Source organism: Prunus persica, chromosome G5 (assembly GCF_000346465.2).
Source record: "Prunus persica cultivar Lovell chromosome G5, Prunus_persica_NCBIv2, whole genome shotgun sequence".
Classification (NCBI taxonomy): Eukaryota; Viridiplantae; Streptophyta; class Magnoliopsida; order Rosales; family Rosaceae; genus Prunus; species Prunus persica.
Window position 1 is genome coordinate 1,187,324 of NC_034013.1, and position 27,616 is coordinate 1,214,939.

General features: G+C 37.7%; 3 protein-coding genes and 1 long non-coding RNA gene across 8 annotated transcripts; 1 reads left to right on the forward strand and 3 right to left on the reverse strand.

Moving 5' to 3' along the window:
* Nucleotides 1,092–5,158, reverse strand: LOC18777304 (catalase isozyme 1). The gene is made up of 8 exons (XM_007209886.2): nucleotides 4,806–5,158; nucleotides 4,540–4,636; nucleotides 3,564–3,841; nucleotides 2,367–3,143; nucleotides 2,128–2,217; nucleotides 1,823–1,890; nucleotides 1,616–1,709; nucleotides 1,092–1,473 (listed from the first exon to the last, which is right to left on the reverse strand). Exons 1-8 carry the CDS (start codon nucleotides 4,818–4,820, stop codon nucleotides 1,414–1,416), a joined length of 1,479 nt encoding a protein of 492 aa, XP_007209948.1. The 5' UTR covers nucleotides 4,821–5,158; the 3' UTR covers nucleotides 1,092–1,413.
* Nucleotides 5,002–26,893, reverse strand: LOC18777385. 5 transcript variants are annotated; one of them, XM_020564077.1, is made up of 4 exons: nucleotides 26,648–26,876; nucleotides 25,044–25,792; nucleotides 14,426–14,509; nucleotides 5,002–5,095 (listed from the first exon to the last, which is right to left on the reverse strand). In XM_020564077.1, exons 2-4 carry the CDS (start codon nucleotides 25,741–25,743, stop codon nucleotides 5,031–5,033), a joined length of 849 nt encoding a protein of 282 aa, XP_020419666.1. In that variant the 5' UTR covers nucleotides 25,744–25,792; nucleotides 26,648–26,876; the 3' UTR covers nucleotides 5,002–5,030. The 5 variants fall into 5 exon arrangements, with proteins under 5 accessions (XP_020419666.1, XP_020419665.1, XP_020419667.1 ...); XM_020564076.1 differs by lacking the exon at nucleotides 14,426–14,509 and adding an exon at nucleotides 24,849–24,932 and having other exon boundaries at nucleotides 5,017–5,095; nucleotides 26,648–26,868; XM_020564078.1 differs by having other exon boundaries at nucleotides 5,075–5,156; nucleotides 26,648–26,893.
* On the forward strand, nucleotides 5,243–15,528 carry LOC109949198. Its single transcript, XR_002271716.1, has 2 exons — nucleotides 5,243–6,955; nucleotides 14,463–15,528. It is a non-coding gene; the product is annotated as an uncharacterized LOC109949198 (long non-coding RNA).
* LOC18776773 (catalase isozyme 1) lies at nucleotides 15,354–20,248 on the reverse strand. Its single transcript, XM_007210514.2, has 8 exons — nucleotides 20,104–20,248; nucleotides 19,831–19,927; nucleotides 17,763–18,040; nucleotides 16,620–17,396; nucleotides 16,376–16,465; nucleotides 16,083–16,150; nucleotides 15,910–16,003; nucleotides 15,354–15,772 (listed from the first exon to the last, which is right to left on the reverse strand). The coding sequence occupies exons 1-8, from the start codon at nucleotides 20,116–20,118 to the stop codon at nucleotides 15,713–15,715; spliced, it is 1,479 nt and encodes a 492-aa protein (XP_007210576.1). The 5' UTR covers nucleotides 20,119–20,248; the 3' UTR covers nucleotides 15,354–15,712.

The following is a 27,616-nucleotide window of genomic DNA, read 5'->3' on the forward strand; positions in this document are numbered from 1 at the left end:
TCCGCAAACGTGGATGATATGCAAGGCAAAGAGCAACGGTAAAACCTTGCGTGCTAGTGTAGTACCGGCCAAAGGCTCTACGATGCTTAAATTAGCTTAAGGATAGAGTGAATAGTAATTTAGACAGAGTAAGGGCTAAGTAGTGGAATGCTATTGTTACCTCCCTTTTGGGGACTTGTGCCCCTATTTATAGACCTTTGAGGGTGAGCTCTTCGAGTTGTGTTTCGATGTGGGATTGTGGACATTGCCTGAGAGGCTACGACGTGTCTATGTAAGAGAAAGCCTGTGAGGCGCCTTCTGTAACCAGATTGAAGGATAGGTTGTCGAAGGCTCACCTACTTCCGATGGTTTTTTATGGGCCTCAATGTTTTTACTAGGCTCTGTGGGCTCCTTTCATGGATCCCATGTTTCACGTGTTGTGAAATGATTGGCTGGTCAAATATAGTATAAACAAGGAAAACTTTTAGGAAAATTGTGGAATAGGTCTAGAGTGCATGAGTCGTTATTCCATGTGGATTTGTCACTTCTTCAGCCACTTACGACTCGTTGGATTTCAATAGAGGACGCAATGCCAACTTCTCCTTGGGATCAAGTTTTTTTCTTTTTTAAAAAAATTTGCGAGCAATCTCCCTTTTCCTTTTGAAAAATGGTGAAATTATTCACAATATATGATTATGTTAATGTATTCAATGAAATGTAGTATATAACTTAACCTCCTTATTCGAATTCGAGCCTAAAATCACTAGCCTCCTTATTCGAGTCCGAGCCTAAGACCACTAGTCTGCAAATCAAGTACTTTTTCTACTGGACTAAAACCCTATTGGCAACCTTTATTTTGATTTAATACCCTTATTGAACCCCCTCAAAACTTCAAAACATGTACTGGGCTAAGACCCTGTTGGCAACCTTTTATTTTGATTTAATACCCTCATTGAACCCCTCAAAACTTGAAAATATGCAAAACTTATCTCCGTAGCTCCATGGATGTGTAGAGGCCAAGAGAGCGGACTGATCTAGGCGTTTAAAGGAGATTGTATGAAGGCAATAGAAAACGTTGAGACGTCAAGCTTTTGCCACATGACTCACCTGAGTTGGATAAGAATCTAATATTAATACTTATATTAATACTTAAACCATAATCCCAAATGACAATCCGAGTCCAGGAACTACGACAGGACATTAATATGCAAGTATAAGTACAATTGCATAATATCTTGTATAGAAACAAAAGAAAATCGGCACGTACAACCGGCACTTATTACATTGGAGCTACAGGTCACATTACATGTGAAATTTAGTATAACACTTTCAAAGGATAAACAATTTAACATGTGATTCATCCTCCCATATTGTCCTTTTACTATGTCTTCTTGCCCACTGCTGGGAACTCAAACATCTGACTTGGCATAACCCTCAAATGCTTGGCCTCACATTGAGACGGGATGCGAGCTTTTGACCCAGAGATTTATCTGCCTGCATTGCCAATACAAAGAATAACACATCAGAAAAACATGGCTGCTTTATTCTAATACTAACCCTTCATATTCCAGTATAACATTATAAAGTTACTTAACTGTACAAATTCACAAATGCAATAAATTATAAATAGACTCACCTGAGACCAGTATGAGATCCAAACGCTGCGAATCTCATGGGTGACACGTGGGTCTGATAGGGCATCCACCCATCGGTGGATGAATCGCTCTTGCCTGCATGAAGATACACGATTAAGAACAAATATGATGTTTTTTTTCAGGGCAGACAACTATGATGTTTGAATACAATTATTTTCATATAGAGACATCATAGGGTTGCCAGGTACCTGTCTGGCGCCCAAGATCTGTATCTCTCTCCAGGTTGCTTAAAGTTGTTCTCCTTCTCAATGATGCACTGAAAAACCAAAAAAACCAACATACTCAAAATATACAAAAAGTTGCCATAGGAATTATTATGTGCAGCAACCTAGGAAAATCCAGAAATGCAATCGGTACATATGTATATACCTACACTAGTGTATGTGCCCGGGTGACTAAAAAAAGGGAGAGCTGGAAGAAAAGATAATGTACAGAAGAGATGGGGAAACTAAGGTATATTCAAAGCAATATTCCGCAATTGATAGAAACTGACCTTCTCACGCTTTCCAGAAAGGATATTAGGAGGAATGGGGAAGCGCTCAGCATGACGAACAGGATCATACCTTGAAGGGAAGTAATTAACCTGAAGATTATAGCAACTCATCAGAGAAAACTAAAATGAATAAACAAGCATACAATTGGAGTTGTCCTCCCAGAATATTGAGCAATCTAAGTATACAAGGGCCAAAGGGATTCCATATGAGACATAACAATTGAGTAAAATAATAATACCTCCTCATCCCTGTGCATGAAATTCATGAATCCCTCATGATGATTGTTATGATGAGAACACTTGGGAGCATTCACTGGGAGCTGCAGATAGTTCGGGCCAAGACGGTGCCTCTGAGTATCAGAATAGGAGAAGATTCGAGTTTGGAGCAACTTATCATCTGAATAGTAGACACCAGGGACAACAATGGCAGGGCAAAATGCAAGTTGTTCATTCTCTGCAAAGAAGTTATCAATGTTTTTATTCAGAACCAGACGGCCAACTGGCTGCAGAGGAAGAATATCTTCAGGCCAGGTCTTAGTTACATCAAGTGGATCAAAGTCAAATCTGTCCTCATGATTGGGATCAATTGTCTGAATATAAAGTTTCCACTCAGGGTAGTTGCCAGCTGCAATGGAATCATAGAGATCCTTGGTAGCATGGCTGTGATTAGCTCCTCCAACCTTAATAGCTTCATCCTCCAACAAACACTTGACTCCACACGTAGGTTTCCAATGAAATTTCACATACTGTACTTTCCCCGCCTTATTGATAAGGGTATAGGTGTTAACACCAGAGCCTTCCATGTGCCTGTAATCTTGTGGAACTCCCAGATCATCAAATAGGAAGGTGAACATGTGCAGGCTTTCTGGGTGGTGGGAGAAGAAGTCAAGGATCCTCCAAGGCTCTTGAATGTGCGACTTGGGGTTCGGTTTGAGAGCATGGACCATGTCCGGGAATTTCATTCCGTCACGAACAAAAAAGACAGGGAAATTGTTTCCAACCAGGTCAAAATTACCCTGTGTTTAAGAACAAAGTCGCCACATGAGTACTAACAACACAGCAAAATAAACCTGAATAAAGTTGTATATAGTGAATAATAATGTTACCAAGAAATCAACCATCTGTATAAGCATCTAGATTACAGATGGTATGCTACATGAGCAATCTTTTACAGCCAGGTGACTACCCCCATTAGTAAACGAAAATGAAAAGGCAAAGAAAAGAAAGGAATGAATGCAATCTTTCATCAAAGTCACAAGACTGCATAATTTCCAACAACTATAATTAGTCAAATATGAATTGAGTACTTCATATTTTGTCACCACAGCCACCTCAGCTGCCACTACAGACACCAATACATATCCACTAAATATGCCTATGCTATTGAAAATAAAAATAAAATTAACACATTGATAATATAAAGGTAAAAACCTCACCTCTCTGGTGTAAAACTTCACTGCAAAACCACGAGGATCCCTCAGGGTTTCAGGGCTGCCACGCTCATGGATAACAGTGGAGAAACGCACAATGACAGGTGTCTGAACACCGGGGGCTCGAAGGAAGTCAGCACATGTAAGCTGAGAAATATCATGAGTGACCTCGAAGAATCCCTTCGCACTGGCTCCCCTAGCATGGACAACACGCTCTGGGATTCGTTCTCTATCAAAGTTGGCAAGTTTCTCCACCAGATGATAGTCCTCAAGGAGAATTGGGCCTGACAAATAGACACAGAAATTTAATTCGGAACTGCACCGACTCAACTCACCATATTTAAGCATCTAGATTACATGCAAATATAGGATAAAAATGAAATTAGTTGTTATACATTCCAGAACATCAAATAAAGATGATTGCTGCTCAGTTGCAAATATTCGTAATTTTTATTTACATTTAGAAGGTAGGTTTTCAGACAACCAGATGATCAAAAAACCCATCTTGACAAACCAAAAGGAGGCTGGAGGAATTAAAAGAGAACCAACAGTGCGGGAGAATCATTTTTCAACTAAAGTAAGCATAAAATTTTAAAATAAATGTCAATAGGAAAAGGATCAGCTTCAAATACAAGATATATAAGTATATATACATATCTTAAATCCCACAAGCGTTTCCAAAGATTAATCATCCTCAACATGGTAGTGGTGGGAATAACATCCAAAAAGCAGTTTACAGCTCATAATCACATGAATATCAAAATCTTGTTCAGAAAAGTTGAGAAAACCATCACAAAAATTCAAAACCCAGGTAAGCGAAGAACCAATGATAACAAAGATGAATATATACACACAAATAGTGAATAGCATCATAAGATAGATTGAACATGAAGCGCAACTAAAAAAACAATAAAATATAAAATATAAACTGTGTTGCAATTGAAAAGCCAGCATCAATCAACGAAGAGTTGTGATGAATTACCTCTAGATCCAACAGTCAAAGAAGAGTTGTTGTTCCAAACAGGAGCACCGGAGTTTGTGGTCCAGAATGGGGAATCAAAAGCACTTGAAGGGCGGTACTGCAACATACACAACGAAAACGAAACAAGACCATGATGAGCTAAAAGAACAACAAACACAAAATTTCGAGCTACGCTTAAATGACCAATCTGATTGATCAAGAAGATTAATTCATCAAGAAATCAAACTTAAACAAATCAAGAGATATTATAACAGGGAAATGAGTACCTTGTAAGGATCCATGGAGAAAGAGGGGGAAGGAGGAGTTTGATAAGAAGGTGAGAGAGCAGAGCAAAGCCACCCAAAGGGAGGGTCGTGTGGCAAATGAGAATCGAAGAGCGAAATGTGAAATTGGGGAATTTATAAACACTTGCGGGTCGTGGGCGTGGCTCGCGCTTCTGCGCAAATTACCAATCTCAGCAGGTTATCTTTATCCACACACAGAGTGGGAGGTCAAGAGAAGAGAAGACATATCTTTGCCAATTTAGCGTCGCGAGTCAGAACGATTCTCGCCAAACCTGTCAACGAAGCATTCTTGTATGCACAATTGTGGCAAAACGTCCTTCACTCACTTCAAATCTTTTACAACCAATTTTATGAGGAGGGATTTTTTTACAAAAAAAATAAAAAATTATACAATTTTATGAGGAGATGGTATGCAACAAAAAAACAGAGGGGATTCAGATTTTTTTTTTTTAATGGAAATTATTGTCCAAAAACAAAAGAAACATTGAAGAAATTGAGAGTTCAATTTAAAAGTAAAAGAGATCATTAAAATGAGTAAAAGAGACTAGAAACACCATAATTGACTGTGTAATTATAAAATATATGGAGTCGTTTTTTTATTTTTCAAATTTTGTGAACATATTATCCCTAAATAATGAACACAAAAATTGATTTAAATATAATGTTGGTGTTGATTGCAATTAATAATAGCTAACTATAGAGATTTGATTGAAACAATTAAAACATTTCACCACGACAACAAGGTCAAGAATGCAAGTTGTTTATTATTATGAATTGGTTTCAAGACGAACAATTTAACAACAAATTCCAAACCTCTATATTTAGGATTCATGCATTTATCTACATTTTATGAAACTAAGTTGCTCAAATAATCTAACCATTTAACATGACACATCATCAATTTTTAACCTAAGATTTTTTTAAAAAAAAATTGAAGTTAATTTTAAAGTTAACGTGCTTGAGGGGTTTTTTTTTTCATCATGCTTCCTCCTTGAGAAAACTGTGAATAAAATTAATTAATTGCTACTTATCTTCAGCTTATATATTGAACCCTAAAGCATAAAGCGAACTTCAAAACTTTAATTTTTTGGCCACACAAACTTGAGCAAAGTATGTCTTATCTTTTTCACAAGATTATTCACTCTCATTCTAAATTCATCGTGATATGTTAAGAAATAACAAGTTTCACGATGAACTAAAAAAGAACTCTCAAGCACGTTAACATTAACGTTAGCATAAGTTTTTGGAAAGAACGAAAAAGACCTTAATTTAAAGATTGATGATATGTCATATGAATGGTTAAATTATTTAGTTTAAATTTTACGAAATATAAATAAATACACGGATTCTAAATATAGAAATTTGATATTCATTTGCCATAAATATCACTTTAAGAGTGAAAATCCAGAATACTAAACTAAAATTATATTTCTTCACAAAAATTGCATCTAAAGATGAGGATAAATTGATGTTCATCCGGACATTGAAAAAGCACAATATATCGTGAAGATATTCGATATATTGAAAACCTCGCCGATATTCATGTAGGAAGGCTAAACGATTTTTTTATGGCAAAAACTTCAACAACAACAACAAAAAAAGAGGCCTGGAAAATTATTATTATCATAATCGTGGTGGGAATTCAAAATTGAAAATAATTGAGAACGTCATGCATTCATCGTTCGTTATCCAGGTCTTGGAGCTTTGCTAACACCTAGGCGCAACCACTTAAGGCAGTGGCGGGTATGGGTGACGTGGTCCACTCACAAGACGCCACGACCACCAAAGTGTACCTTGAAACGCGTGCTCTTAGAAAATAGCACAGAGATTCTCTCTCTCAGGGGATATGCTTGAAATTTATGAACAAAACAGAAGGAAAAATAAAAACAAACAAGAGGCTATTTTTGGTGTTGTCTGTGTGAAAGCCGCCAAAACAGCAAATATGCTGATAAGGTTAGAATGGGCCGAGCTCAGATTAGCCACAAAGACTGTTCCTCTCTGGGCCCACTTATCAATATTTTAACATTTTTTTTAATGGAGCTCGACAATGAACAAATTTTGAAGGTAATTACTTGATGTTAGTTAGAGAACCTCTATGTCTAAGGGAACTACGAGTTCAAGGAAGCTTTGAGGTATGCTCATGTGACCCTACTTCTTGTTCTTTATGCATAAACATATTCAAGTTGCATGTTCAAGGCTTGCCATCTAATCATTATATAATATTTTGATCATCTATTATAAAAATATAAAAAAAACTATGTAACTGGGCCTTGGTGCAATAAGAACTTAAGCATTAGCTTCATGTATGTAGGAAAAGTAGCAAATAATTTCAATTGTAAAATGAATGCTTTGGTTTCTTTTCTTGTTAATGCCGTTTGACTGGTTGTTTTGTCTTAGTGGTTCTTTGACCTCTCTTTGGTCTTTTTATTGAAAGTTATGTTGAGAAACTGAAATTAACTTAAACGTAAAAGGATTTTTTGAGTAAACATATTTCACAGCATAAGAATACTGCAGTTTTCCTCTCTTATATATATCTGAAAAACAAAGCTTACAAAATAACAATCTCCACAATAACCACTAACACACAAGTGCAGATTTTGTGGAGTTCAACTACCTTAAGCAACGGAAGCAAATTTGAACGTGGTGAACAGACTAAACCACAACTTCTACATTCTAGGACTTCAGCTTGACTTGGTCTCTACATGGCCATGTCAGCATTATTTAATTAAAAAACTAATTAAACTTAACTAAATAACTTTTAACACCCTCCCTTAAACTGATTTTTACGAAAAACAGTTTAGGATCTCTACACCATCACATAATCATCTTCCTGTTCAATGCTTTGAAATGAACAAACTCCCAACATGCTTCTCAGCTTCTCAAGCGCAGGTACCATCACATAATCATCTTCCTGTTCAATGCTTTGAAATGAACAAACTCCCAACATGCTTCTCAGCTTCTCAAACGCAGGTTGCTTCAAAGGCTTAGTTAAGATGTCTGCAACCTGCTCCCCACTCTTGCAATATTCAAGTACAATCTTCCCATCACTGCACAGGTCACGCAAAAAATGAAAACGTACATCAATGTGTTTACTTCTCCCATGCATGACTGGATTCCTCGATAGCTTTATAGTTGACATGTTGTCGCAGTAGATGGTTGTTGGTCCCTTTTGAACATCACCAAGCACTTCAAATATTTTCCTAAGCGACATAGCTTGACAGGAGCTTGCAGCTGCTGCTACATATTCAGCTTCTGTTGAGGAAAGTGTCACAATTTGTTGCTTCTTTGAGGACCACGATATTGCACCAGAGTTGAGCAGAAATGTGTGACCGGAAGTGCTCTTACGATCATCTATATCACCTGCATAGTCACTATCTGTGTACCCAACAAAACCAGAACCATCTTCCCTTTTATAAAACACACCATAATCAATTGTCCCCTTTACATACCTGAGAATTCTCTTTGCTGCATTGAGATGCATTTCAGTTGGTTTTTCCATATATCGGCTCACAAGACTCACTGCATACATGATGTCAGGCCTCGTGTATGTTAAATACATGAGACTCCCAATTATCTGTTTATAGAAAGTGCTGTCAACCTCCTTTCCACCTTTGTCTTTGCATAGCTTTAAGCCATGTTCAGCTGGAGTTCCAAATGGCTTGCAGTCATCCATCTGAAACCTGTTAAGAATGTCCTGTGCATATTTTTTCTGGTAGATGAAATTACCAGCAGTAGTTTGAATGACTTCCAATCCAAGAAAATAGTGCATTAATCCTAGATCAGTCATTTCAAACTCCATCATCATAGACTTCTTGAATTCATCAAACATTTTAGCATCACTTCCAGTGAATATCAAGTCATCAACATACAAGCATACCATGAGTATTTTACCTTCTTCCTCAGTCTTGACATAAAGTGTGTGCTCAAAAGGACATTTGTGAAATCCAAGCTTAGCAAAGTGAGCATCTATGCGACTGTACCAAGCTCGAGGTGCTTGTTTCAGTCCATAGAGTGTTTTCTTCAGTTTGAACACCTTCTCTTCTTCTCCTTTTCTCTCATAACCAGGTGGTTGATCAATGTACACCTCCTCTTGCAGGTTTCCATGCAGGAATGCTGACTTCACGTCTAACTGAAAAATTTGCCAGGAATTTTGAGCTGCAAGAGAGATCACTAACCTAATCGTGTCGTGCCTCGCAACTGGGGCAAACACCTCTTTGTAATCAATGCCATGCTTCTGCTTGTAGCCCTTAGCTACCAAACGAGCTTTGTGCTTGTCAACCTCACCTTTTTCGTTCAACTTTGTTCTAAACACCCATTTAACACCAATGGTTTGCTTTCCCTTTGGAAGATCAGTTAACTCCCAGGTTTGATTCTTCTCAATGGACTTGATTTCATTGTCCATTGCTTCCCTCCATTTCTCCTCTTTAACAGCCTCAGTATATGTGATTGGATCACTATCTACAAGTAATGCAAAGTGAGCATTTTCATCATCAGAACTTGAATAACTTACATCGTAGTCCATCATCCATGCTGGCCTCTTCCTTGAGTTCTCATCTCTCAAATTGTATCTCTCTTCTTCAAACTGTTGAGATGACTGAACTTCAAGTTGAGGTGGCTGCTGGGCTTGAGTTTCAGGAGCTGCTACCTCTTCATTGTCTAAATCATCATAAACTGGAATTTGTTGTTGAACCGATCTGTTCTCAGACCAATTCCACATAGTGTCTTCATCAAATATCACATCCCTGCTTACCACTATCTTCTTTGTAACTGGATTGTACAGTTTGTATGCTTTTGAGACTTCACTTACACCAAGAAAAACACATTTTTCACTTTTGTCATCCAACTTCTTTCTTTTCTCATCGGGGATGTGTGCATATGCTATGCACCCAAACACCCTAAAGTGATCAACCGCAGGCTTCAATCCACTCCAAGCTTCTTGAGGAGTCATATTCTTAACAGAAAATGTGGGACTTCTGTTTAAAATATGAACTGACCATAGCACAGCTTCAGGCCAAAACTTCTTGGGAATTCTTCCTTTGACTAGCAGACTTCGAACCATGTTGAGAATGGTGCGATTTTTCCTCTCACTTACACCATTTTGTTGTGGTGTATAGGCAGTGGTCAACTGTCTCTTGATGCCTTTCTCTTTGCAAAATGCATCAAATTCCTTCGAACAGTACTCTCCCCCACGGTCAGTTCTTAGAGTTTTAATCTTCTTTTCTGATTCATTTTCAACTAGAGCTTTGAAGCTTTTGAATGCTTCAAATGCCTCTGATTTTTCCTGCAAGAAATATACCCATGTCTTTCTACTAAAATCATCAGTAAAGGAGATGAAATATTTCTTGTTACCATTTGAGATGGGATTTATTGGTCCACATAGATCAGAGTGAACCATCTCCAGGATTTATTGAGCCCTTGCTGCCTTGCCACTTGGAAAAGAGTCTCTTTTGTGCTTCCCAGTGATGCATTCTTCACACATCTTTGATGGAGGAGTTATATCAGGTAAGCCAGTGACCATCCCTTTCTGGTGAAGTGTTCTCAAGCCATTAAAATTCAAATGGCCATATCTGTAGTGCCATCTCCACGGGTCATCTTCTTTGGCAAATAAGCAAGCCTGCAGAGTCTTGATTTTCAAAGGAAACAATCTGTTGGAAGACATTTTCACAACAGCAATGGACCCTCTTTTTGGGTCGTACACTTCCCACTCTCCTTTATAGATTGTAATCCTATAGCCTTTATCTTGTAACTGACCAGCACTCAGCAAATTTGTCTTCAAATCAGGAATATAAAAAACATTTGAGATAGTTTCAATAAAGTCATTTTTAGTTTTGATTTGAATATCTCCCTTACCCATCACTTTCACTGTTGACTTGTCACCAAAACTCACTACCGTGTGAAAGCTTTCATCCAAATTAATAAAGGAAGACTTACATCCACTCATGTGATTGCTGCAGCCTGTGTCCACATACCATGTCTCCTGATCAGTTTTTGTCAGTGCATGAAAAGCCATCAAAAGTGTCTCTTCCTCCTTCTTTTTCTCCACAAAATTTGACTTTTCTCCTTTTTCTTTTGGTAACTTCGTGTAGCACTCATTCTTGTAGTGCCCAAAATTTCCACATCTATAACACTCCACTTTTGACTTATCAAAGTGGTACGTTCCTTTTTCTTCAAAGTCATCATCTCTTTTGAAAACATGAGATGACTTGCTGTCATCTCTATGTCCAGACCGTCCACCTCCTCGATGACCTCGACCACCTCTTCCTCTATCACGTCCACCTCTTCCACGACCTCTTCCTCCTCGAGAACTTGAGGACTCAGAAACAATGGAAGCTTTCAGAGCTGTTTGTTCTTCACTGGCAGTGGTGCGGTTAAGTCTTTGTTCATGCACTAACAAAGAGCTTTGTAGTTCATCAACTCGTAACTCAGCAACGTTCTTTGCCTCTTCAATTGAACAGACAATGTAGTCAAATTTTGGAGTCAATGATCTCATAATTTTCTCCACAACTTTGACTTCTTCCATGGTGCCACCATTGGATCTCATCTTGCTTGCTATTCCCAGAGTTCTAGCAAAGAAATCAGTGATGGACTCTCCTGATTTCATTTGTAAAGTTTCGAAGTCCCTTGTTAGAGTTTGAAGCACTGCACGCTTCACCCTCTCTGACCCTGCATATTTCTTCTTCAAAGAATCCCATATTTGTTTGGAGGTCTCCTTCTCGAGTATCGTCTCCAAGATAGATCGATCAAGTGCCTGAAAAAGGTAATTTTTCACCCTCAAGTCCTTCAGCTTCTGTTCAGCAACCCTCTTTTGTTGTTGTTCAGTCAACACAACTCCCTCTGCTGGGGCGTCAATTCCTGATTCCACAAGATTCCAATACTCCTTTGACCTGAGAAAATTTTCCATCAGCATGCTCCAATGGTCGTAGTGACCATCAAATCGTGGAATCGCTGGTTGAATAAAACTCTCAGTGGCTTTCTCTGTTGCCATTGTTTCTTGCTGCTGCAAGACACAATCTTTCACCTTTTTTTCAAGTTTGTTCAGGCCCAGAAGAGCTCTGATACCAGATGTTGAGAAACTGAAATTAACTTAAACGTAAAAGGATTCTTTGAGTAAACATATTTCACAGCATAAGAATACTGCAGTTTTCCTCTCTTATATACATCTGAAAAACAAAGCTTACAAAATAACAATCTCCACAATAACCACTAACACACAAGTGCAGATTTTGTGGAGTTCAACTACCTTAAGCAACGGAAGCAAATTTGAACGTGGTGAACAGACTAAACCACAACTTCTACATTCTAGGACTTCAGCTTGACTTGGTCTCTACATGGCCATGTCAGCATTATTTAATTAAAAAACTAATTAAACTTAACTAAATAACTTTTAACAAGTTAATCAAATAAAATAAAAATAAAACAACAATTAGAAGGGTTGCAATTAGATAGGCTTGCTAGGCTCCAAGAGGTGCAAGACTGTCTTTTGATTAAAGTTCAAGCTCCCAAGTCCAAATTTGGGGCACCAACTAGCCTATCTCATTGCAGGCGCTTAACACTTGAAGGGACTGGCGCAATGATTTACTAGTAAAATTTGTAATAGCTTAAGACTTCGCTAGTATCATTTAGTAGTTACAAATCACTTTACTTCGCCAGTAGTGAGTCCCAATATCGGCTGAATTGCTCTTTCGCCAGTATTAGTCTGTCGGTATAAGCTAAAATTGTAGTAGTGTAAGCTAATTCTTGATTTACTGTAATTATTCCCTTATCGGTTAAAACTTCAAATCATCAAAGAAAATCAAAGCACTCTCTAAGAATTTCACCCTTTAAGAGTGCATTGAGGCAAACCTAAAAAAATTCTTCTTCATCATCATCTTGTCACGCTTCCTGAATCCACCATAGGAGATTTTAGTTTGGCCCTCTGGATGTCCTCTTTTAGGTCTTTACGCACCGCTTCTTGGGGCTTATCACTTGAGCTCCCAAAGATCACTCTCTTAGCTTCAGCAAAACTTCCGTCGTGATCTCGTTTGCGTTTCCCTAGGATCTCCAAGGCCTCCAGCTGTTTTTGCATCTCTTTAGAATAAGAAGTTACCATCTTTGATAACTTTTCATTTTCTGCCTGCAATATTTGAAGCTAGCGTTGATTCTCCTCTGCTGTTTTTTCCTCTTTTTTTTTTTTTCAATCTTTTGATCTCACGCCGATATTCATCAACCAAATTCTGCTCTGCCACAACTAAGCTCTCAGTACTTGCACCTCATAAGATTTTGCAATGAGGCGATGCCCCACACTTGTGATAGTTGTCGCATTTTGCAAGCACAGTGCCACAACATTGCTCACTAACCGGTTGTCATCCCCCGTTCCTAGTATGCATACATCCCTGGGAGTCACCAAACTCTTCGCAACTCCAATGGCAACCTCGTTGTCAAGGAGTAACGAGTCGCTTTTTGTCACTGGTCCTCGTGAAGAAGCAAAGTAGGGTATCCAGACTGGTGCAACTCCTTGCCCCTATGTCTGTGTTGGCGGAGCTAGGTTAAGATCCAAAGAAGATGAGAAGGGATACGACATTTTCTTTCTGCTTTCTTTTTCTTTCATTTTCTCTCTTTTCTCTTTCTTCTTTCCTTTCTCTTTTCTTTCTTTCTTTTCTCTCTTCTGCGTGGTTGTAATTCTTCTTTTTCCTTTGTTTCCTTTAATAGATGAACCCTAGCACCATTGCACCGTCTAATTTTTCCGCATTCCTTGAGCTCCACAGCCTTCTCGCTTTCCACCGTCTACAACTTTGTCGCGACTTGTGCAACGTCGTCCCTACTATCCATGGCACCCATAATTCCGCTTGTAGATTTGTCGTACCTCTGCGCGTCGACACATGTCTCCTCTCTCTAGGGGTGGGCATTGGATTTGTGGTTCAAATTGATTTAGGGTTGATTAAAATAAAATGGCAGCCCTAGAAACAGTGACCAGGTATCTATCCCATATGACATAAAACATTTAAAAACATCCATGGGACTATATTTAAAAAATCAACTTGATAATGTTTAGTTGGATTGTATAATGTGTTTTGTTTTGTTTTGTTGGATTATAAAATGTTTAAGTTTCTGTTTTTTTGTTTATTTATAAAATCATCCATGGGACTTCATTTTCGGTTCAAGGTTCCATTTTTTTAAGAAACCAGTCCAAATCGGACCATGCCCACCCCTACCTCTCTGTCTCTTTTTTTGCTTTGTTTTCCTTCTCTCTCTCTCTCTCTCTCTCTCTCTCTCTCTCTCTCTCTCTCTCTCTCTCTCTTCCTTATATATTCTCTCCTCTCTCTGTTTTTTTATTTAAATTTTTTCAATTGTGAGTTTTGTAACATGCATGTTATTTTATTTATGAACCCATTACACGACTCCAAACTCACACAAAAAAAGACGACCCGAACCCAAGAAGACATGTTTATTAAATGGGTTAGATTCGGGTTGAGCATTCTTGACACGTTTGTTAATTGGATTGGGTTAAATAAATCAATGACAGCATAAAATGAACACAGGGTTTGTGAAAAATGTGATATTTTCAATGACTATATTAATAAATCTTTATTTTTTGAGTAGTTAGATTTTTGCACAAAGCTTACCTTCCTCAACTGATAGCTGCATTGATCTTTTGTCTAGCTCAACGGCGTGTCTGCTAAGCTCAGATGGTGATAATTGACGAAGCGCTGGCAACATGATGAACGAAGAGCATTTTCAGTGCTGGCAAAACTAAAGGCAGAAAAATTGTATGAAATTTTTTAAATTGAAAGAGCAGTGCCATAATAAAATGACCTACTCTGGATCTATTCTCTCTGATCAGAATCATCAAATTGCTTCAAGAGGTTCTTGAAATGTAGAAACCCTTCTGTCCTTTGCTCATCATGGTTCTTCTCAGAACCAACCAAGTGAGGAACCAGAGATTCAGGAGTGAATCTAAGTTGCCTGGAATGAGCAGCTGGCAATCCATTGGAACAGGTGGTTTACCAGGTGAAAAATCTACCGGAGAAGCCAAGGGCATTGGTGCGAACGCAGATGTCTCATGTTCCTGCTTCTTGGTTCTGTCTCTAGGTAGGTCTTGCTGCTTTTGCAAACAATATCGTTTGAAATTGAGAGAGTAAGTATTTTGTTCTCACACCTTTAACTCTTCGCTTGCCTAATGCTGAATCTAACTTCCTCGCACTACCACCATGCATGAGCTGATCACTTGCACTGCTGATGCTCGTGAATTGGTGACAAGGGGAGCTCCGTGGCAACTCAGGGTTGAGTATCTTAGTTCCCAAAACCTTAATGGGATGCGCGACTGGTCGTCCTAGAAAAACATACTTGTTAGGGTTAGAGGTCCATCGGAGTAGTCATTAGCTGCTAATCAACCCGAGAGAGAGAGAGAGAGAGAGAGAGAGAGAGAGAGAGAGAGAGAGAGAGAGAGAGAGAGAGCAAAGAAGAAATGTGGGGCGTGTTTTTTTTTTCCTAATCTTATAATTAAGCGTGTGTTTTCTAAATCGGGGCATGTGAGTTGTATTAGTCGGGTAATGAGAGTATTAAAAACTTTCGTTTAATATAATTCAGTAATTAAGTAATACAAGTTGACATCAAACAAATGACATTGACTATTTACTCATATCCATAGTCTAATACCATGTACCAAACATACCTATACGAGCTTTTGCCACATGACTCATCTAACATGACAATCCAAGTCCACAAACACAAGCATACACACTAAGACAGGACACTCATATGCATGTGAACTACAAGAACGACTGCATAATATCTTGTATAGAAACAAGACAATACAACCGGCGCTTATTACATTGGAACTACAGTTCACATTACATACCAAATTTAGTATAACACAGATAGGAATTCAAACATTTGACTTGGCATAACCCTCAAATGCTTGGCCTCACATTGAGACGGGATAAAAGCTTTTGACCCAGAGACTTATCTGCCTGCATTGCCAATACAAGCACATAACATCAGAACAACATGGCTTATTCTAAAACTAACCCTTCATATTCCAGTATCACATCATCACGTTGCTTAACGGTACAAATTCACAAATGCAATAATTTATAAATAGACTCACCTGAGACCAGTATGAGATCCAAATGCTGCGAATCTCATGGGTGACACGAGGGTCTGATAGGGCATCCACCCATCGGCGGATGAATCGCTCTTGCCTGCATGAAGATGCAAGATTAAGAACAATGTTTAAATACAATTATTTTCATACAGAGACATCACAGGGTTGCCAGGTACCTGTCTGGCGCCCAAGATCTGTATCTCTCTCCAGGTTGCTTAAAGTTGTTCTCCTTCTCAATGACGCACTGAATAACCAAAACAAAGTTCCCATATGAATTATTATGTGCAGAAAACAAGGAAAATCCAGAAATGCAATCGGTGCATATGTATACACACACACACCTACACTAGTGTATGTGCCCAGGTGACAGAAAAAGGGACACAGCTGGAAGAAAAGATGATGTACAGACGAGACGGGGAAACTAAGGTATATTATTTAAAGCAATATTCCTCAATTGATAGAAACTGACCTTCTCACGCTTTCCAGAAAGGATATTAGAAGGAATGGGGTAGCGCTCAGCATGACGAACAGGATCATGCCTTGAAGGGAAGTAATTAACCTGAAAATAACAGTATAGCAACTCATCAGAGAAAACTCAAATGAATAAACATGCATACAATTGGAGTTGTCCTCCCAGAATATTGAGCAATCGAAGTATACAAGGGCCAAAGCGATTCCATATGAGACATAACAATTGAGTAAAATAATAATACCTCCTCATCCCTGTGCATGAAATTCATGAATCCCTCATGATGATTGTTATGATGAGGACACTTGGGAGCATTCACTGGGAGCTGCAGATAGTTCGGGCCAAGACGGTGCCTCTGAGTATCAGAATATGCGAAGATTCGAGTTTGGAGCATCTTATCATCTGAATAGTAGATACCAGGGACAACATGGGCAGGGTTAAACGCAAGTTGTTCATTCTCTGCAAAGAAGTTATCGATGTTTTTATTCAGAACCAAACGGCCAACTGGCTGCAGGGGAAGGATATCTTCAGGCCAGGTCTTAGTTAAGTCAAGAGGGTCAAAGTCAAATCTGTCCTCGTGATCAGGATCCATTGTCTGAATATAAAGTTTCCACTCAGGGTAGTTGCCAGCTGCAATGGAATCATAGAGGTCCTTGGTAGCATGGCTGTGATTAGCTCCTCCAACCTTAATAGCTTCATCCTCCAACAAACACTTGACTCCACAAGTAGGTTTCCAATGAAATTTCACATAGTGTACTTTCCCTGCCTTACTGATGAGGGTATAGGCGTGAACACTAGAGCCTTCCATGTGCCTGTAATCTTGTGGAACTCCCAGATCATCATAAAAGAAGGCGAACGTGTGCAGGCTTTCTGGAAGGTGGGAGAAGAAGTCAAGGATCCTCCAAGTCTCTTGGATGTGCGACTTGGGGTTCGGTTTGAAAGCACGGATCGCGTCCGGGAATTTCATTGCATCACGGACAAAAAAGACGGGGAAATTGTTTCCAACCAGGTCAAAATTACCCTGCGTTTAAGAAGAACAAAGTCACCACATGAGTAATTACTACACAGCAAAATTAACCCGAATAAATTCGTATATGGTGAATAATGCTACATGAGCAATCTATTACAGCCAGACGACTACCCCCTATAATTTAAAGGAAAATGAAAAGGCAGAGCTAAGAAAGGAATGAATGCAATCTTTCATTAAAGTCACGAGACTGCAAGATTTCCAATAACTATAATTAGTCAAATATGACTTGAGTACTTCAGATTTTGTCACCACAGCCACCTCAGCTGCCACTACAGATACCAATACAAATCCATTAAATATGCCTACACTATTGAGAAAATAAATAAAACATTGATAATATATAGGTAAAAACCTCACCTCTCTGGTGTAAAACTTCACTGCAAAACCACGAGGATCCCTCAGGGTTTCAGGGCTGCCACGCTCATGGATAACAGTGGAGAAACGCACAATGACAGGTGTCTGAACACCAGGGGCTCGAAGGAAGTCAGCACAAGTAAGCTGAGAAATATCATGAGTGACCTCAAAGAATCCCTTTGCACTGGCTCCCCTAGCATGGACAACACGCTCTGGGATTCGTTCTCTATCAAAGGTGGCAAGTTTCTCCACCAGATGATAGTCCTCAAGGAGAACTGGACCTGAAAAATAGAAACAGAAATTTAATTCGGAACTGCACCGACTCAACTCATCATATTTAATCATCTAGATTACATGCAAAAATAGCATAAAAATGAAATTAATTGTTATGCGTTCCAGAACATAAAATAAAGATGACTGTTGCTCGGTTGCAAATATTTGTAATTTTTATTTACATTTAGAAGGTAGGGTTTCAGCCAACCAGATTATCTTGACAACCCAAAAGGAGGCTGGAGGAATTAAACGAGAACCAACAGAGCGGGACAATCATTTTTCAACTAAAGTAAGTAGAAATTTTAAAATAAAGGGTTTACTACTGAAATACCCCTTGAAATTGTAGCTCACTTTCAATTAGCCCTCTATTCTTTTTTTTTTAGAAAATTAAGGATAAGAATTTTTTTTTTCGGCCAATTTCCCCCTGCCGTCTAAATCCTCAACATTTCTTCTAATTTTCTGTTAAATATGAGGGCATATTGGTCATTTCAAACATTAAAAATAATAAATATAGAATTAAAAATTAAAAATTGAAATAATAATGATATATTCACCCTATGTTTGACAGCCACCAACATCACACCCTCTCTTCGATCTCTTTCCCCCTCCTCTTCAACATCCACCAACATCACCATCCTCCACCCTCTGTCTCTTCTCCCCCCATATGCCCATCCCCTCCTCCTTCTCCCTCCCACTCTCTTTTTGCGTCTCTCTCTCCCGATGCCAAGGTTACAGAGAGGAAAACAAAATTTAATAATAAACATATTGAGATGTTTTGGGTGCCTGTTTAGGATTTTGATCTTGAATTTTTTTTCTTTGGTGGCTGTTTGGCTGTTTGGGTTTCCTGGGGAGTAAGGTGAGGTTAATAATAAAGATCTTCAAATTTTTTGTGTGGCTATTTAGGGTTTTGATCTTGAATATAAATTTTTTTTTGGGTGGTGTTTGAGTTTTTTGGGAGGTGAGGTTATGGATGTCGAAGAAAGAGGGAGACATAAGGAGGAGGGGGAGGGTGAAAGGTGGGGGAAGAGAGAAGAGAGGGTGGGAGACACACTTTGTAGATAACGAAAGGACGAAAAACAAAAAAGAAGATCAAAACCCTAAAGCGTAAGGGAATAGGGCGACAAAGTGAGAGAGAAGGAGGCAGGAGGAGGTGAGTCGGGGTGGGGCTGGTTGACCTCGGGAGAAGCATCGGGCAGAGGAGGAGGGGGAGAAGAAAACCAGAGGGGAGGGGGAAGAAAAAAAACTGATGAGATAAGGTTTTATTTTGTGTTATCTTTTTCTTCTTTTTTCAATTTTTTTTAATGATTTAATAAAAAATTGGATAAAATGTTGAGATGTAGACCGCAGGGGAAAATTAGCCAAAAAAAGAAATTCATATCCTTAATTTTCTATATATATATAAATAAATAAATAACAGATAAGGGGTTAATCGAAAAGGATCAGCTTCAAATACAAGATATATAAGTATATATATACATATCTTAAATCCCACAAGCGTTTCCAAAGATTAATCATCCTCAACCTGGTAGTGGGCGGGAATAACATCCAAAAAGCAGTTTACATCTCATAATCACATGAATATCAAAATCTTGTTCAAAAAAGTTGAGAAAACCATCACAAAAATTCAAAACCCAGGTAAGCGAAGAACCTATGATAACAAAGATAAATATATGCACACAAATAGTGAACAGCATCATAAGATAGATAGATGATGAAGCGCAACTAAAAATAAAAAATAAAAAAACTGGGTTGCAATTGAAAGCCCAGGATCAATCAACGAAGAGTTGTGATGAATTACCTCTAGGTCCAACAGTCAAAGAAGAGTCGTTGTTCCAAACTGGAGCACCGGCGTTTGTGGTCCAGTATGGGGAATCAAAAGCACTTGAAGGGCGGTGCTGCAACATACACAACGAAAATGAAACAAGACCATGATGAGCTAAAAGAACAACAAACACAAAATTTCGAGCACGCTTAAATATGACCAATCTGATTGATCAAGAAGATTAATTCACCAAGAAATCAAACTTAAACAAATCAAGAAATATTGAGATTAGGACAGGGAAATGAGTACCTTGTAAGGATCCATGGAGAGAGAGATGGGGAGAAGAAGAAGGGAGTTTGATAAGAAGGTGAGAGAGCAGAGATAAGCCACTCAAAAGGAGGGTCCTGTGGCAAATGAGAATTGAAGAGTGACATGTGAAATAGGGGAATTTATAAACACTTGGGGGTCGTGGAAGGTCCCTCGCGCTTATGTGCAAATTACCAATCTCAGCTGGTTATCTTTATCCAAACACAGTGGAAGGTCAACAGAAGAGAAAACATATCTTTGCCAATTTAGCGTCGCGAGTCAGAACGATTCCCGCCAAACCTTTCAATTGAAAAGTAAAAATGAGTAAAAAGGAGTAGAAACACCATAATTGACTGTGTAATTATAAAATATATGGAATCGTCTTTTTATTTTTCAAATTTTGTGAACATATTATCGCTAAATAATTAACACAAAAATTGATTTAAATATAATGTTGTTTTATCTAATGAGTATTTCAAACTTGTAATTAATGCTAACTATTTTTTATATTATTTTTTTAATATAAATGGACCAATTTAAAAAAAAAAAAAAAAAAAGCTACAGCATTTATGACTCTAAATTTGAGAGTATGGTTGGAGCTGAAATTTTTTAAAGAGCTCCTAAAATAGCTTTTTTGTATTCTTACCTAAATTTTAGCTAAAAAATAGAGAACATCATTATGGATGCTCTAACTATAGAGATTTGATTGAAACAATTAAAAACATTTCACGGCGAACAACAATGGCAGGGCAAAATGCAAATTATTAATTTGACTATTGTTCTTTGTTTGTACCATATATGACTCTCCGCTCACATCATGACACGTGGAAAGCAAACGAGGTTAAGACCAACCCTGTGAAGCAGGGCCGAATAGGCCAATTCGACATGAATCGGCATACACCACCGATTCATACATGTTCTTCAATTGGTAAGTGCTCTGGACTGCCCCCTTAAACAAACCTTCAGTACCTGATGTCGAATGACCTCAAGGGCGCCATCAGCACGACTGGCCGATCATACAAGACAACCTCGAAGCTCTCGCTAAAGCATGTTGGGATGCGTGTCAACCATTAAAGACACTCTCACAAGTCCTACATCGAAACTAAGTGCTAAGTGATCACCCAACACCCTGAATAAATAAGGCCTCTGGCCCCAGCCACAGGGTAAAACTTTCTACTTGAACTGTGCTCCCACATTCAGTACTTAGCTCTTAGTCACTAACTTTGGCATCAGAGGGTCTTCGCCCGAGACCATACCGGTGCTCAAGACCTCACCTGCCGTTTCTCTCTTCAGCTTGATTCCAGCATCATGATCCAAGGAAGGACGCCACGGTCCGAAGGCCCCTCCTGTCCAAACCATCCATATAACTTGTAAGTTAGCCCTATAACTATTTGTTTAGTTTTAACGCTAACATTCTTAATTGAATTATTAATTTTTTGTTAATCTTTTATTTTACTTAAGAAAAAAAAAATTCATTTGTATATCTCACATTATCATTGAACTGGATTCAAGACAATCAATTTAACAACAAATTCCGAATCTCCATATTTAGGATCTGTGCATTTAACCACATTTTGTGAAATTCCGCTCAAATAATCTAACCATTTAATATAGGACACATCATCAATCTTTAACCTAAGATTTTTTTGTTAACTTTAAAGGTAACATGCTTGAGGGAGATACTTTTTTCATCATGCTTCCTCCTTGAAAAAACTGTAAATAAAATTAATTTATTGCTATTTACCTCCAGTTTATAGATCGAACCCTAAGCACAAAGTGAACTTCAGAACTTTGATTTTCTAGTCACAAAAATCGAGCAAATTATGTAATTAAGAAATAACATATATTACGATGAATTAAAAAAACCCCTCAAGCACGTTTACTTTAATGTTAACATCAATTTTTGAAAAGAAAAAAAAAAGGACTTTAACTTAAAGATTAATTAATGATGTGTCATATAAGTAGTTAGATATTTAGTTTAAATTTTACGAAATGCAAATAAATGCACAGATTCTAAATATAAAAATTCGATATTCATATGCCATAAATATCACTTTATGATTGAAAATCCAGAATATTAAACTAAAATTATATTTCTTCACAAAAATTGCATCTAAACATGAGGATAAAATGATGTTCATCCATACATTGAACAAGCACAATATATCGTGAAGATATTTGATATATTGAAAACCTCGCCCATATAATACATTCATGTAGGAAGGCTGAATGATGGGACCAACAAAGAATTATGTCATAAATTTTTAGGGTCATATTAGGGAGATTAACTTTAGATAATAACTTGTGTGTCATCTCTCTAATAGAGGTAGAACCCACCAATAAAATGGATCTCACAATTTATTAGAGAGATGATATACAAGTTGGTATCTAAAGCTGGTCTCCCTAACATTTTTCTTATTTTTATTGACAAAAACTTCAACGACAAAAAAAAAAAAAAAAAACAAGAAAAAGGCCTAGAAAATTATTATTATTGTTATAAAATAATTGGAATATGTGCGAGAATGTTAATCTGCACGTAAAGTAAATGAGACACAATATTTAACGAGGTTCAGCCTTGCTTAGTACTCGGAAAACAACAACAGTAACTTTTCCACTATGTAAAATAATAAAGCTATAACTTTAATGTTTATAATATATGTGACCCGCTAATCTTTCTCTCTTAAAAATTTCTCCCTGCTCTCTTTTCTCTCCATCACTTACCCGCTTTCTTTCCTCCTCTTCTTTATTTTCTTCCTTTCCTATCAGCATGGGCTCTCTTCTTCTCAGATGATTGGTTGTCTCACCCATTTGCACAAGAGGGTAGCCTTGGCAAGCAAGAATGACACCAAGTGTGCAATAAACTAATGCACCAAAGTCCCCACACAAATAGTAAGTGGGCTTCACATCACATGGGTACTCTTTACAGCAATTATCATAATCGTGGTGGGAATTCCACGATTGAAAATAATTGAGCACGTGATGCATTCATCATGCCTTATCCAGATCTTGGAGCTTTGCTAACGCTTAGGCGCAATCACTTATGGCAGTGGATATGCTTGAAGTTTATAAAAACAGACAAAATAAATAAATAAAAAACTGGAAGAGGCTATTTTTCGGTGTCGTTTGTGTGAAAGCTGCCGAAAACAGGAAATATGCTGATAAGGTTAGAAGGGGCCCGAGCTCAGATTAGGCACAAAGAGTGCCACTCTCTGGGCCCACTTCAAATTTGGATACATAAAAAACGAAGAAGAAAAATCAACGAACTCTGGGCTCGCTCAATGTCTTTTTCTACAGGATTTCTTCTTTGTTACTTGTCAATACTGATATTGTAAAGTAAAGAATGTGGAGCCCACAAATAATAGAACCTAATTGATTGAAGATGAATAATGGTAAAGCTTGTCTGCCAACACTCACGTGAAGTCAAAAAAATATGAGTAAGCAGCCACAGAATTCTGACTACAAGCAAGGCTTTCCCCCTTTCTTCAACAAACATACCATCTGAGAAGAAATGAGAGTCCATATAAAGAATAAAGAAAGGAAGGAAAGAAAGAGGGTGAATGAGTAGAGAGAAAATGAGAGCAGAGAGATATTTTTTAAGAGAGAAGTCACATATATTATAAATATTAAAATTATAGTCTTATTTTTTATATATTGAAAAAGTTATTGCTGTTGTTCTTTGAGGACGTAGACAAGGGAACTATGAGATCAAGGAAGCTTCGAGTTATACTCATATGACCATACTTCTTGTTCTTCATGCATAAAACATATTCAAGTTCCATGTTCAAGACTTGACATCTAATCATTATAGTGATCATCTAAAAAAAAAAAAAAATTTAAAAAAAAAAACGTAACTAGGCCTTGATGCAATAAGAACTTTAGCATTAGCTTCATGTATGTAGGAAAAGTAGCAAATAATTTCAATTGTAAATTTTAATGTGGAAGCGTAGAAACGAGTACAAACATTTGGAAGTAAACACGTTACCATAATAATGTTGGTGTAACAACAATTAGAAGGGTTGCAATTATATAATAAATATTTATTCTTTGAGTACGTTACCAACATCTGTTATAATGGATAAAAATGGTTGCATAGGCCAGTTGATGAGGACAGTATGTACCCTCGTTACTCAAGTTTGAATCTTCCTCTAGTTTTATTACTTGTACAAATAAATAAATAAACAAAATGGTTTGTCTAAAATAACTGGTCTCACCAAAATTAAAGCAATTACATTACAACATCTTCTGCCGTGGAAAAAACACACAAAACATAAAAGAAAAATAAAAAGAGAGAGATAACAAATTATACTGGTAAGAGTAGACTACCTCCTGTTGCTCTTGTTGGAGGGGAAAAAGCAGTGAGGGGCATATTACAGTAGAAGAGTCAGCATCAACTTCACAGCTAACAATTCCCAAGCTTTAAAGTAAGCTCAAGGTATTTGGGAGAGTTCATTCTGCTGGCCATCACCAAAACCAGAGTATTTTGAATCTTTAATCGCTTTCCACTTGTTGCACTGAACACGCTCAAATTGCCTATAAAAAATTGCTTGTCATTGAAGACTTCCCCAATATATTTAGAGCCATCATCCTTTGGATCTCTTTTGCTGCATGATGCATTGATCACTAGAGTTAAATAAATCAATGACAGAGCCATAAAATGAACACAGGGTTTGTGAAAAAGGTGATATTTTCAATGACTATATTAATAAATATTTATTCTTTGAGTAGTTAGATTTTTGCATAAAGCTTACCTTCCTCAACTGATAGCTGCATTGATCTTTTCTCTAGCTCAACGGCATGTCTGCTAAGCTCAGATGGCGATAAATAACGAAGCGCTGATAACATTATGAACAAAGAGCATTTTCAGTGCTGGCAAAATTAAAGGCAGAAAAGTAGGTACGAAATTTTTAAAATTGAAACAGCAATGCCATAATACAATGACCTACTCTGGATGTATTCTCTCTGATCAGAATCATCAAATTGCTTCAAGAGGTTCTGCAAATGTAGAAACCCTTCTGTCCTTTGCTCATCATGGTTCTTCTCAGAACCAACCAAGTGAGGAACCATAGATTCAGGAGTGAATCTAAGGTGCCTGGAATGAGCAGCTGGCAAACCATTACTGGGCTTTCCAAGAAAAATTGGAACTGGTGGTTTACCAGGTGAAAATTTAACCGGAGAAGCCGAAGGCATTGGTGCAAATGCAGATATCTCATGTTCCTGATTCTTGGTTCTGTCTCTAGGTAGGTCTTGCTGCTTTTGCGAACAATATCGTTTGAAATTGAGAGAGTAAGTATTTTGTTCTGTCACACCTTGAACTCTTCGCTTGCCTAGTGCTGACTCTAACTTCCTCCCACCACCGCCATGCATGAGCTGATCACTTGCACTGCTGATGCTCGTGAATTGGTGACAAGGTGGGCTCCGTGGCAACTCAGGGTTGAGTATCTTAGTTCCCAGAACCTTAATGGGATCCGCGACTGGTCGTCCTAGAAAACAATTCTCAGGATAATTTGGCATAAAGTTCCTATTATCATTCTGTACATCTCTCAATGCTATCTTTTTCATCGGTAATGTTGATTGCTTATGGCACACAGATGAACCAACCACACTGTTTCCCAGTGCATTGTTGTTGAGGTTAGAGCTCACCATTTGAGGGATCAGAACAACTAACTTGGCTAAGAGGATCCTAAGGTCCTGGCTGCAGAGGCATTAGCAGAAAAAGAAAGATAAAATCAATAAAGATATCCTTGAGTGAAAACAACAGCCCCAATATAACTATCATGCTAAAACACATTGAGCTTAAACGAATAGCAGATATAACAAACATTTTCTTCCTGCTGCGCTACTTGAATGAAAAGTATCACACAAAATAAACAAAAATTTAACTCCTCCTGCTACACAACTTGAGGTGATTTCACTATCTATGTCGAAAATGTAGTCATTTTAACATGGAGTCACCATAAATGGCATGTTATTATAGGGAGATAAAGTTCAATTATTCAAGAAAATAAGAGCACTTTGCCAGTTTCTGAAAATGCCCTCCATCCTGAAAGCAATCTCAAATTTAAAAGACCCACCTAGAGAGTGTTTAAAGCTGGTCTCTTTATCAAATCACCTAGTGGGGAAATATTTCAACCATCCAATCTCAACATTTGGTAACAAGAAAAACAAATTTGACGAGCCCGTGAGTCCAATTTCAGCAACATATAAACATCGCCCGCCTTTTTCAAAACCCATTTGCAAAAAAAAAAAATTAGAAAAAGAAGAAACTTAATCAACTCTGCTCTAAACTGAGAGTATCAGTACAAATCTATGGTGGGTACTCATCAACTGTTTTGCAGACAAAAGTTGCAGTCTAAATGGAGCTGCTACTATTCATAAACCCTATGAGGAAGAACTTCAAGAGCCAAAGGAAATTAAATTGAACAAGATTCGATTATATAATAAATATTGGTGCGTGCGTGTAAGAGAGAGAGAGAGAGATAGAGAGGGTGCGATGCTCAAATTTGTAATAGATAAACAGCAGAGATTCATAGAGTGGAGAAAGAATTACCGTTTGGAGTTGGAGTTGGAGTTGGAGTTGGGGGGATCTGCAAGTGTTTGGAATGGATCTGAGGGTGAGGGAGGGAGACTGTTCAAAAAAGGAAATTTGGCTCCAAAGGAGGCGGAGAGGTTTAAACTGGGTTTAAAATATAGGCGGGACCCACGCTACGTAGATTGGGCCCATCGGCCTATGCAGGAAGGTACGTTTTTTGATCCAATAACTTCCATTCCATGTTGTGCGTTTACTGAATTTTTTGTATTTTCACAAAAACTCGTGAAGTTTTTAAAATTGCATTAAATTAACCTCCTCTTTGTTTTCAATTTATTTACATTGATACTCATCGAAATTTTTTTTCTTCATATTTTCACAAAACTTATGAGGTTTTTAATGGAATGAATTTTGTAAAAATAATTTGAAATTTCAAAGAATATTAGTGTAATTTTTGAAATCTCGGGAGTTTAGTGGGAGACTTTGGAAAAACCCAAAGGAGAGAGAAAATTTTTAAAAGAAGCAAAAATGGACAAAATTACCCTTATTTATTTTTTAATTTCCTAAGAAATCCTTTACATTTGCATGTCTTTGGTTTGAAAGTTGAGAGGTTATTCTGTCTTTTTTGAAAAAGCTTTGGCTTTTTCCAAAAGTGAAAATTTTTTTATGGGTAAAACCTAAATTTACTTAGTAATAAAAATACTAACAATCTTTACAAGGTGTCAATGTAAAAAATTCTATCTACTACCCACTAGTAAGTTACCTGAGCGAGTAGTTCATTGTAAACAGGTATAAAAATGTTGACTATATTTTACCTTTCAATGATTTACTTATGTTGTACAGGTAAATTAATAGACTAATTGGCCAACCAAAGTACGTACAATATTTTACACTAACAAAACCACTCATTAATCAAAGAATATAAGCAGCCAGCCGAATCCTTAACTCGGCATTTATCTGCAAATCATTAGTCTCATATTCGAAATCCAA